At 39.2% G+C, this 13,222-nt stretch overlaps 1 protein-coding gene across 21 annotated transcripts in view; it reads left to right on the forward strand.

The window, feature by feature from the left end:
• The window catches only part of Limch1 (LIM and calponin homology domains 1), a 329,430-nt gene that overhangs the window by 253,254 nt on the left and 62,954 nt on the right, over nt 1-13,222 (forward strand). For 16 of the 21 annotated variants that reach the window (XM_087187515.1, XM_087187521.1, XM_087187514.1 and 13 more), the window contains one exon: nt 1,013-1,265. In XM_087187515.1, the coding sequence (XP_087043641.1) occupies nt 1,013-1,265 (253 nt within the window). Of the gene's footprint in view, nt 1-1,012; nt 1,266-2,207; nt 2,466-8,898; nt 9,202-12,653; nt 12,897-13,222 lie in introns of all 21 variants that reach the window. The other 5 variants (XM_021262418.2, XM_087187511.1, XM_087187510.1 and 2 more) reach the window with 1 other exon arrangement.

Consider the following 13,222-nt stretch of genomic DNA (forward strand, 5'->3'; position numbering starts at 1 on the left):
AACCCCTATGCCATGCTACCACATGCCTTGGCTCTTAGGGGAATGCTCTCTTTTTAAGTATAAATAGATACGATTCTATATTATCTACTGAATGACATTGTAATGGTTACAACCAACATCAAAGTGGCAGTTACTTTTATGATAGTGTTTGTCATAATGATAGCTTCATTCTAATAGGTCTTAGAAATGTAATGAGATGAAATGAGAGGAAACAAGAATACAGTATAATTATTGGGGCTGTTGTCCAACAGAAGGCTGATGTTGGCAACACTGAATGCCTTTGCATTGTCTAAGCCGCTCTTCAGGCCAAACCAAATCATACTGTGACAACTTTAGCCCTTGTCCTCCAAACATAAGGTAGAAAAGATAATGCCCCAGAAGGGAGCACAGATCATAGGGCCATAAAAATCACAGGAAGAAGAGACCATCTCCAGCTAAGAGTGGCAGGGAAAGCTCTGTCACAGGGGGATATACCATTGCTTCTTGGAAGACCCTTGGTATAATCTAAATTGATTGCTTCTCTGAATTCCTTTTATTCTTTATCTCTCTTCTCCTGGAATCCTGTATGTATTTTCATGATTTGGTTAAAGGCACCTCAAAGACAAAATCTTGTATAGTTCTTATTCATCAGAATGTCTGGCATAGTGTAAGATGTGAAGGAACTCAGTAAAAACTCTTTTGGTGAATTGATGTTTTTTCTTTTAAGAGTAACAGGATCTTGACAGGCATATAATTTTACTGGAAATGTGTTGCTTGTTGTAATTTCCAGATACAGTTAGGCTTACCTCTATTTTATTTTTAATTTTGTTGCTTACTTTTTATTTTTCCTGATTAGAATTGAGAGTTTTTTGCAGAGCATTCTGTAATTTTTGCTTAGATTTGTTAGGTGATTAATTTAAGGAAGGAATCTCTAGAACCCACAGATTTAACCACATCCCTAATCCTGTGGATGTGCCATTGGGCACCCTACTAGCCAAACATACTTCTTCGGCATCCATCCTCTCTTCCCCAGGGAGAGGAAGTGATTCTGAATCTGACTTGCCACATCGGAAGCTTCCAGATGTGAAGAAAGATGACATGTCTGCACGGCGGACTTCCCATGGTGAGCCAAAATCAGCAGTGCCTTTTAACCAGTACCTCCCGAACAAAAGCAACCAGACAGCCTACGTCCCTGCTCCTCTGAGAAAGAAGAAAGCAGAGCGAGAGGAATATCGGAAGAGCTGGAGTACTGCTACCTCCCCCCTGGGCGGGGAGCGGCCCTTCAGGTAAGGCCTGCTCCTTTCCTAGTGAAGCTCCTGGCCATGGATGAGGTTACATAACTACTTCAGACCTTTGGTGTAAGAATATACAGAGGGTGGGCAGGACAGACCCTGGGAGAGAGCTGCTTATGAGCAAATGACAGCTTCATCAAAATGCCTTTTTCTGTGCCTGGCACACAGGAGGAGTCTAGTACTCGTCTAACAAGTGGATGTTTGAAGCTAGTTGTGTTGATAGGGCAAGGAGAACAGGTCTGTCCTCCATGTCCTTCTGTGAAGAGTGACTCCTGATCCTGTTAGGTTAGCTATAGAGGACATTTTTATGCAGAAAAAGACTTCTTAAAATGTCAATGCAAGTTTGTCTAGACATAAGCTCAAGTGTATAAGCAGTGCATGGAATATGCTTCACAATCACACATAGAAATGGTGATAATAAGTGGAAAATACATTGGATGTCTCATCTCTTTAGAGAAACAAGCAGTGGTTTTCTTAATCTCTATGTATTTATTTATTCAGCAAGTATTTACTGAACACCTACTATGTGCTAGGAACTATCTTTATGCTTTGGGGATTCAATAATAAATAAGATAGAGTTCTTGCCTAAATAACCTTCTAATAAAGGAAACTTTTCTTATTGTTCATTTTTACTATGATTCCCCATTAAATAAACATTTTGTTAAAAGTTTTAATTTTTAAACAAAACTAATGAATTTTCCCTTTCTAACAGGAAAAGTTTTTTCCTTTCAATATCAAGTTTGGAATAGCTCTTAATGTTTAGAGTATGATGCCTTGTATTAACAAGCAGATGCCTTTAATTGTCTTCAATTTACCAAGATTATATTGCATGTTATGACTCTTTTAAAGTGAAAAGTAATATCAGAATGGCTGGGAGATGACTAGCTCCCCAGGCTAGTCTGTTGGTTTGGTAAACCATGTTGTCCAACTCACTAGTTATCCTGAAACTATAGAGGAGGAGGGAAGTGAAGCAGGTGAAGAAGACCCAGTTGGCCAAATGCATCCAGGGGCCCAGCCTTGTAATGCTGGGCTAGGATCACCTCACAGCAATGGTAAGGAGTGGCCGCCTGCAGAGGGAACTGTGGTGGCACCAGCTCCCAAGTCTGAAGACAAAGATGCTACTGAAATCCAAAAACGCAGAAGGCTAGAGCAAGCTGGAATCAAGGTTCTGCCTGCAGCACGGCGTTTTGCCAGGTTAGCTCTGCCGCCAGAGGGCTGGCCCGGCTGGCTTTCTGCATGGCCGCAGGTTTGAAATCTGTCTGGCAAGTTGGACTCTCCCTCTTGTTTACATGCTTCCTGCTCTTCCCAGTGCATCACTCTCCCCAACTCTGAACAAGTAGAAATAGACACTAGTCTCTGCTGAGTCCCTGGTTATTTTAATTGGAGATAAAGACTGACCTTCTTGCTGTGTGATAAGACCTTGTCCGGGTGTGATACTTGTGTTCGATCATTTGTCGGCTGGATTGCTAGGATTTACCTAGCAATAATGTTGTCCTTTGCTGTTGCTCGTGGCTTGTTAGTTTTTAGGCTACTCCTAAATGGCTCACTATGTCACTTTACACATCACAAGAAAACAGTGTCTTGAAATGGGGAACGCTTTCTTTACATAGTTAGGCTGGCTTACAAAAATCTACTTATTTTCTTTGGACCAGTAAGTAGGACTGACTTTGTCTCATTTTCTGAAGCATGTTGATTCGAAAGCAAAGACTGGAATAATTACTTCTCTTAATTGTAAGAAAGGCACTAGTATCCAGTCCCGATGGCTTCATATTACACACAGGATGAAGACATTCAGCAATCAAAGCCACAGGAAAACACAGTTCTACAGTTTTACATTGTGTTTTGAGAAGCTGTCACAAATTGGCATTCATAGGAATTTTACACTTGAAATTCCTTTGCCACTTGCCATTTCATTTAATTCTAGAAGCCAGGTGATTCTCTCATTTTTCAGAAGAGGAAACTGAGGGTCAGTGGCAGTGAGTGATTACAGATCGAGTCGCAGCTGACCTGCTGACCAGATTAAGGTGCTTGGGCCAGAGCACCACGTCTGCCTCCCACACACTTAGCAGAACATTTTCTGTGTCTCAGTACAGTGCTGTATGTGGTTGCTGCAGTGGTCTAGGTCTTAATAGAAATAGATTTAACCATAAAATGGCTTTGTATTAATAAAAAAACAAAAATGTATTTCTCTGTCTGTAGAATCCCATAGACAATCATGCTGATCCTAAACATTCTTCTAGAAAATTCTAACAAAATAATGTTTGTTTTATAAGCAGCTCTCTGAAATAATGAAAAGTTATATCATAGAATCCTTTTTTAAAAGCCCAAATGTTTTTTGAATTATGATTCCAAGAACTTGTCAGATATGCACTTTTTCTATGTCCCTCCAACATCTACTTATACCACAAACCGGGCCAGATGCCGAGAATAATATCCTCTCCCCATGTACCATTTTCCAGACTTCCTGCTTCCATCTTGAAGCCCAGGACCCAAGAAGTGTATGTACTAAATAATACAGATAAGAGTATGAATTTATTTAAAATTTTAATAGTAATATCTGTGACACATATACCTTCATTTTTATCTTATCTGTGAAGACTTTAAACTAAAATTTACTGAGGACATTGTTATCATCATAATCATTGTCTTTAGAACCTCCAAAAGACCAAAGGGAGGTGAATGAGGAGCTGCACTGAACTGGTTGTGTAGATCCAGGCATAATAATGATGTAGAGAAAAGAATTTGTGCACAGGGTGGGAATTCCATAAATGTCCTGTGACACTTCTGTAACTCTGAGGCTTATTTTGCAATGAAACGTTGGCCTCTTGCATGACAACTCCCTTGTGTATACAAACATGGAATCAGTTGGTTTATAAATGTAACTCTGATTGATGTCTAATATATATAGTATGTCTATAGCCATTTTTGTTCCTATCCATGTTTCCTGTGACCTAGCTTAATGTTCACCTCTTTCATCCATATTAACTGTATTAAGCAGAAGTTTGCAGATCAGTTAATAGTGTCACACCTGAAAGCTTCAAGGTTAGCATTTAAAATTGGGTTCATGATCAATATGCATATAGAGAAGGTCCCAATAGCGATGTGACATAGTGGCTCCAATCACCTAGAGTTCATTTGTGAGGCAGATTTTTTCAGCTGCTTGCTGCCTTATAAATGCTTTATACATACCATGACACCAGCATAATGTGTCTGTGTTTTTGTCACTTAACTTTTTGCAAGCCACAATAGAGTTGAGAGTTATTCTAAGTTTATCCACATTTGGGGGTCCTGCTTTTAATGTGGGAGACAGTTGCTTAACTGGAATGAAATATATATCATGAAGAAGAAAAGGATTCTTGATGTCTCAAAAATATCAATATAAATCTTTGAAATGTGTTGATGCCTCTCAAAGCATTTTAACCTCAGTCTCCTTTTTTTGACATTCAGATGAATTCATCTGGATGCATCACATTTTTAGGCCCAGTGAGAGGCCTGAGATACTTTGTGGGGCCCATTTCTCAGCTGGGAAAGTCATTGTTTGCAGAGGCGAGTGAGTGTGGGTGGGTGTGATATGCCAGGGGAGGTGCGTACAAAGAACAAAGTTTTATTTTTATAGGCCATTTTTTTCTGTTTGTCTGCCTCCTTAGGATTCTCGAATACCTCTTTGCAGTACTTCTAAGACAATATACAAAAATGGAGCAAAGGTACATGCTATTTCATTGTCACATGAGATTAGAAACCTGTAACCCCCAAGCTCCCTGTGAATCAATATATAAGGAGATATCTTAGCATCAAGGGACAGAAAATAGGACTTCTTAATAAATATGTGGCATTTAATATTTATTAGTTTCTATTGAAGTAAAAAAAAGTCTATAAACTGCTTTTTCTCCTATTTTATAATTGTGTTAACTTAATTACCCCCCTCCCCATATGAGGCTCTGCCAAAGAAGCCAGGGTTTCTGTTTTTAAGAGGATAAAATAAGAACCAAGATTCACTTCCCCTGAATTAAAATGCCATGGAGATTTGAGTTTTCTTACTTTGTGTTTCCCATTGGAGAAGTAAACTTTTTTTTTAACTGAATTATAGGTTTCACGTGATTGTACTTCTTTTCTAATTGTTTTCATATGTTTCAGCACTCAGTATTTTCTGCTAGTCTGTGAATCTTCTCAACCACATAGTAATTAATTACAGAGGGGGAAAAACATCTCTGAGGAACAATAGACATTTTAGAAATCTTTGGAGGAAGAGCAGACATAGCCAAGTGCCAGACACGTAGTCCTCCGCATTCCTCCTACCAGATGCCGGTCCCTTGATGGCTGCTCTACCGATCCCCAGGTCTTGGGTCCAGGCAGACACAGAACAGGACGAACCTCTGTGACTCTGGGTGTAGCTGCCCTGCCTGGAAACAGTGTGAACATGGAGGTTTCTGGTGTTGCCCATGATGTTCCCAGGAGGACTAGCAGGCTTTTCTGGAGTGCCCAATTTCTTTCAATAGAACAAACTGACTGCCAGACTGAGTTGGTTGCTTATGCATTGCCAAGCAAAAGGGGGTGAAAGAAAATGCCAGCTCTTCCTCCATTTAAATCATTATCTCATTCACTTTGAAATGTATAAGCCTTAGAAATTTGGAGACAGGAGCCTTTTCTGGCCTATCCTGCATGTTGGGTCCATAATCTCTCCTACCGTGACAGCCTTGCCTGTTTTGGCTGAACCTGGGCAGGGGTGCCAGGTTGGGGGCAGGGCTGGGCATTTCTCACTGCACGATGGACCATATTCCTTCCGAGTAAGTGGTGTTCACCAAGTGATTCCTTCTTCCCGGAGCAACTCATCTATGAATGACTTGAAAGAAATAAAAGTGCCCATAAATAGGCCAGACAGCCTGAGTCTGCCGCTTATATTGATTTGAATTAATTTACCCAAACTCAGATAATTTTATTCTTCTCCTTTACAAAGTGGGCATCATAATTCCAGGTTTGAAGAGCTGTCAGGAATGTGAGTGCTTCTGGAATGTATTAGTTGCTCAGGAAGTTGTTATTAGAAAGTAAAATAAAATATATCAGAGTTTCACAACAAAATTATTCACTGTGACAGTCTTCAAGTAGGAGGGGAGTGTCTTTAAGCACTCAGTGATACAGAAACTTGCTTCAATCCCTTTTTAGAAGTCCACATATCTAAATTGAGATCTCTTTAAACAAGTCCTGCCACACTGGGCATCTAGCCTAAAAAGAAACACCAGGGGAATTTGTACCCTGGCTGGGCTCACATGATGTGTAAGGTACCAGATTCTCCCTGCTCAAATTAGTGCCACAAATTGGCAGGGTATTTACATAAATGCATACTTTTTATTCCAAAGAATTCTTCCTGAGATGAAGCACAGGTCCCCGGTCAAAAAACAGAAAGTGTTCATCTTGAACTTAAGCAATTCAAGATGAGGGTCTGCTTCTGTGCTGGGTATGAGAGTATGTGAAGTATGCACTTCTACATTGGGCCATAAGTTTGAAAGGCTTTGTAAACAATAAGTTGTAGTGTAAATATTGTAAGGTATGATTAGTTAGCATTCTGTATCATCAGTCCTGGCTGAATGTTGTTGTCTGTAACCAGCAATGCAAATCACAACTCCATTCTAAGTACAACTCCAGGATCTCTTTAGTAACCAAATTACTTCTCTTTCTCCTGCTTTCGTAGTAATGATAATGCCTTATTTTTGTATGATGCTTTACTTTAAAAACTGCTCCTGGCATGATCCTTTCTTCAATGAATAGTACAGTGGTCTATTCATTGTCATAAAAGAGGACCTGTGGGAACAGACAGGCTGGGTTTGCATTTTACTTTGAACTCAGGCAAGTTTCTTAACCCAGTCTCAGTTTCCACTTGATAAAATGGGAATGATAATATCACAGATTTTGCAGGGTTAGAGTTAAGCTTAAAGGAATTAACACTTGGAGAGAGTTCTAACGTGAAGTATGCACTTATTAGCCATCTTCAGTATCATTTGTACATAATGACTTAAGAGACATTAATTCAGTGACCATCTTTTGCACTGGGTACTCTTTATAGCCACAGTCAACCCATACCAGCAGGCCCTTGCCAGATAAGTTGGCTAAGGAGGCTGGGAAGTGAGTGCCATGCAGGCAGTGAGCCCAAGAAGGACACTACAAGTAGAGCCTGCAAAACAAAGGACAAAATTTTATGTTTTAAGAAATAAATTTATTCAGGGAACAAAGCATCACCCCCTCCTTCTGTATTTTAAAATTTTATTAAGAACAGTGGTCAATAATGAGATGTTTTTCTGGGCATGACCAGTGCTGCTTTGATTTGCCACATCAGATGGAAAGGGGGTCTGCTGTTGCCCTAAGAGGATAACCTCCTCTGGGATCCTGTGGGGCAAAGCAATAGAAGGTAGGCCAATTGGTTGACCAGTGTACACAGTCTCATTCTTCTACTTTCAGCCAGGCTAATTTTTTCTGTCTTCATTCCTAAAATGAGTTTGTCCTTTGAGGATAAAGAATTATTCTTAATCCTCCTTCAGAAAGCCCCTACAAAGTAGGTGAGCTTTCTTTATAAGTCAAGGTATTTTATTGACTTATCATCTTTATGAACCGAGAAGATAATAAATTATGAAAAAACATTTCAACATTTTGTTTTTACTTAGAAACAAGGCTGATCATATTTGTAGGTGGAGCGGTGGGTGTTTGTTTCAATGCCACGTAGACTTCATTTCTCTACCCTCATCCCACTGCAGGATAAAAACCAAGTTGAAAAAGTCCTAAGGTTTACTGCCTGATATTGCACAGTTAAATTGCATACCTTTAACAATTTAAAGTTCATATGTCAAAAGGGGCCTCAAGACTCTTTTGAAAAGGAAAATAGCCCATAATCATTTTAAGATCATTTTGGCAAAAAGTCTTACCACAATGTACTGGACAGCCAACATCTAACAGAGAAGCTGTAATGGAGGTAGAGTTATGGAGACAGAAGAGGGAAGAAAGGGTCGCTGATGAGAGGGTACAGGGCATGGAAAGCTTTTACGCCTTGAGTTCACCCTATGAGTGGTCTTAAACTATTCCAGATGCTCCACACTAGCTCAGTTCTGCAGAAGGACCTTCCTTACACTTTATAGTCTGGTGCACATTCTAGGTGTGCCATCACACAGTTGCATTCAATGGCTTTCCCTCAGATCAGTTTCTTAGTAGTTCAGCATTTTGTCTTGTTAGTCAAAAACAACTCAGGTACCTACTGGGTGCATTACTAAATGTGCTGAAGGAAAAAAGAATAGCAACAAAGCTTCCTACTTTTCCTCAATTTCATGAAATGGGTTGGGATTGTCACTTTCAGAGCCATTTAGGATCCTGCTTTCTTAATGCTGAGGGAGCCCTGCAAATTAAATAAATTTTTAGTATTGCTAATGTCTGGCTAAATTCAAGGTTTTAAATCCCACCTTAACTATGCTGCAGCTCTGCACTAAAATAATAAAGCCTGTTGTTTGAACTAACAATATTGAGAGGACTTTTCAATAACAAAGTTGTCTGCCTGGAGATGGGGATTTATTTATTTATTTATTTATTTATTTATTTATTTTTATTTGGCCTGATCACATGTGGAGTTCCATTTAATTTTGCTTATCAGTCAAAAGCAATTAAGTGAAGAGAAAGAAGCTATTCGTGATATTATCCTTCGCAAGGAAAATTCCTTCCTGACCAACCAACATGGCAAAGATTCAGAGTTGGAAGAGGAAGTCACATGCCGACTGCCTGACCTTGAGAAAGATGACTTTGCTGCAAGGAGAGCAAGGATGAACCAAACTAAGCCTATGGTGCCATTGAGTCAACTCCTGTATGGACCTTATCGAAGAAGAGATGCAGAGAAGTCAGCTGGCAACAAACAACTCTCAAAGGGAGTTTCAGAAAAGAAAAGTCTAGAATGTAAAAGGTGTGCAGTGTGTGTGTCTATGAAAGAGATAACATAATTAAGCACTGGGGATTTGTATTGTAGCCCCCATTGCTCTTTCCTGCCCTAATTACATGCACCATAGAGTGGTGTATTTTGAAGTGAACTCCAGATATCCAGTCTCTCCTAGGGACTTAAATGCACATGACAGAGAGCAGAGTGGCAGTGTCCAAAGTAGAGCTGAATTTATCAAATAAGCATTGATTTCCAGTGTGCTGATCAGGGCACTTATTCCTCTGCTAGAAGCTCTTTTTTCTTAGTAAGTCTTAGATATTGGAAGTGGGAAAAAAGTGAGGCTTGCTTTTTCTTGTCTCCACATAAATAGTGACCTGTGTTATGGGACTCAGGAGAGTGATCAACAATATCACCTGGACAAATGATGGTGGATGTTTCCCATCCAAACAACAAACAAAAATTATTCAAATGTAGAATAGATGTCTGTATGTCCTGTCATGGAAATTGTCTTCAAATGAGATGGGGCATTTCCTACGTGAAAATCCAAAGTTCAAATCTAAAATCTAAAACATTTTAAGTGCTGATATGACACCAAAACTCAAAAAATGCCACAGCTGACTTCATGTGGCAGATCACTGTAAAAAAAAAAAATCAGAAGCACTAAAATATTATATAGAAATTACCTTCAGGCTATGTTTATAGGTATATGAGATGCAATCCAAAAATATGATGAACATTTAATTTTTTTTTTTTTTTGGTACTGGGGATGGAACTCGGGTCCTTATGCTTGCGCAGCAGGCGGTGAAACCACTGAGCTAAATCCCTGGCCAACATTTAATTTTTTAATTCATTACATTAAAAAATATATTGCCATTAATTTCCCCTCAAAGTATTCTCCCTCACTTTGAACATAATTTTTCCATCATTCTTGCCACTTTCTTTCTTTTTTTTTTTGTACTGGGGATCAAACTCAGGACCTTCCACTTGCAAGGCAGGCCTGGTGCCATTGAGCTAAATCCCTGGACCTTTGCCACTTTCTGAAGCAGTTCTAGAAGTCCTCTTTCATGAATGTCTTTTCATGGTTGCCATTTCTATCAAATCAAAACATTATGGTGTACCTTCGCCTACCTTATTCATTGGAACTAGCACTGTGTGACTTCTAGCTCTTCCCTAAAGTCAAAATGACCATGAAAGGTAAATGTTTTGAATCGATTCAGGACATAAAGGGAGCCAAGTGAAGACACTCGTGAAAGAGAACTTCCAGTACTGCTTCAGAAAGTGTCAAGAATGGGGGGATAAGTCAAAGCAAAGAGGAATATTTTGAGAAGGATTGCTTGCCTTTTATTGTAATAAATTTTTAAAATTTAAACATTCACTATCTATTTTGATCCTACCTTATATATTAAGAAGAAATGGAGAGCCAGGGATTTAGCTCAGTGGTTCCAAGGCCTGCCTCAAAAGCACAAGGTCCCAAGTTCAATCCCTGATATCAAAAAAAAAAAAAAAGAAATGGATTTTGTATTTAGTCTGAAGTCTGATTCCCAAAATATCTTATTATATAAGAATATGCAATATATTTCAAAACCAAAAAAATCTGAAGTCCAAAACACTCTGTTTTGAAACGTTTAGATAAGAGATACTCGACCTGTACATGTCTGAGTGAAGTGGAGAAAGGAAAATTGTAGTGAGATGAATTTGACCAGTGATTTTTGTCCTAAATAGGCTGGCATTTGAAATGTCTGCTTACTGAATTTCGTCCTGCACAGTTTATCATACTTGTAGTTTTCCTCATAGCAAATCAGTTAGAGTTAGCATCTTCATTATTTTTGTACCCATCATTAAAAGTTTTAAAGTCTGTTAAACTGAGAATCTTGTTATCTTAGCTATACATTCTATATCTAAACATGCTTCTTTGGGCAGAGTTATTGAGGGCAGTAGAGTAGTGTACTAGTACTTTTTTTAAAGTAAGCAACAGATACAAACTCATGAAAGATCCCTGGATGCAGAACAGGGATTAGAGCAGAAAAGACCTAGTGTGGTTTTCACAGGACACATTGCAGCTCCAGTAGGCTTTTGGCCTGTGCTGTTCTTGCTGGCATACCTTGTAACAAACTATTCTCTGAGGGCCTTGTAGGAGGGATCAGTTGTTGCAAATGAGACAAAGACTTGGAAATTGCCAACCATCTAGGCATATAGATGCTGATCTGCAATTTTTTTTTTTTTTTTGGTACCAGGGATCGAACTCGGGTCCTTGCGCTTGCACAGCAGGCAGCAAAACCACTGAGCCAAATGGACTAGATTTTATATGTGCCTTTTTTCCTTTCTCCTTCATGAAATTTTAATTCCTGATATTCCCAGCTGCAATTATCTGTTGTCCCCTGACTCTGTGTCTAGGGGCACAGTTCTGGGTCTGGAGCACACCATGACTTCTCTAGACAGCATCAAAGAACTGATTAAATAAACAGATAAATATCCTTTTCCCCAAAAACTAAAAGAAATAGAAAATTCTGTACCCTTCCTATGGAATAGGTGTAGTAAATGCACCAAATCATAGAGATAACAAATGAATACCTCTTGTTTTTCTGGCTTGGATAATGTATTTTAGGGGAAAAAATAGGCCCTATTTATGTGTAGTCTTAAGATTCTTCTCTCTCAAGAAGCATATTAGAAATTTAATGTGATAAAATGTTTATGCATATAGATGCCCACAGCTTTGGATTAAATTACAGCATTCACTAGCTAATATTCATTTTTTAGGGGAATAATTGAAACTATCAGTTTGACATTAATAAGTGAATGATTACTGACACAAGAAACAAATGGGTATTGACTCTGTAAATCTAAGAAAAGACCACATACTCCATTTTGCCAGTTTACAGTAGCCAACCCTGATATATACTATGCAGCAGACACTGAGACTGAATGTTGACACTTTCTTTCTGTTCAGCATTGACTTCAGTGTACTTTCTGGCAGTTGTGGGTTTATGGTTGAGATGTTTCATATGTGAAAAACATTCCAGCTATCTCCAGAATAATCCTCAAGTTTGGATCCTGCAGAGCTCATTACTAACATTTTACCAATGCCGTAAGAAACATTCCAAGGGGGCTAAGGGATTCAATCAGAAAACTTGAATTCATCACAGTAACTTGAATAGTGTGGGAACTGGGCATCATTACTGTCAATCTGAAATCTCATTACCATTCTTAATGGTCTTTCATTGAGCCCTGGCTTCTCTTCCTAACTAAACTAGAGACTGTCATCTGCTGGAAGAAACTGTCTCTGCAGGGTTTAAGGGGCAGCATAGATGAAAGTAATCACAACTCCAATTGATTCCATTTTCTCGAGAAAGGGAGAGGTGCTTCTGTGCTTTTGTTCTGTCCTCAGCCTTTGAATTTCCATGCTTGACACTCTGTTTGTTTGGTCCCCTTCCTTGAACCCGATTTTCCCGATGATGTGGGGACCTGGATCAAATTGACAGAAGCCAGGGCCAAACAGAAGAGGTGAAGTCAGTTGTGACCTGTGTTATCCGAGATCAGGAGAGTGAACCAGTGGAGGAGGGGCTCAGGAAGGTTCCAGACCCCTACAAGGATGACCTGGCCCAGCGGAGAATTCAGGGCAGCCTTGCCCCTCACCGCGAGGCTCTGAGCTTCATCACACTCTCCACTATTACTGAAGCCGACTTGGAGACATGGGAGAGGCTGAAAGTGTCAGAAAAGACGAGGTGTGTCGTGTTTTCCCAAGTTTTCCTCCCAGCAGTGGTATTATTTAACACTGATGGAATCAAATGCTGGTCCTTGTTTCACTTTAAATTTTGATAGCTGGAAGAAGTACCTCTCAAAATGCTGGAAACCAGCATATTCTGCATGAAAAGAAACTTACTAATACTGAGAGTCAAAAGCTACATTAACAGAAAACATCCTGTTTAAACAACTGGCTTACTATGAATGTTATTAGAGTTATTTACTATAAGGAATTTAAACTTGATTTGTAATTAATTTAATTATTCCATTGTACCTAAGATTTTCTTATGATGTTGGGATTGGTTTC

This window comes from Heterocephalus glaber, unplaced genomic scaffold (assembly GCF_053883595.1).
Source record: "Heterocephalus glaber isolate CG9 unplaced genomic scaffold, H.glaber_assembly_v1.0 deba00001509, whole genome shotgun sequence".
Classification (NCBI taxonomy): Eukaryota; Metazoa; Chordata; class Mammalia; order Rodentia; family Bathyergidae; genus Heterocephalus; species Heterocephalus glaber.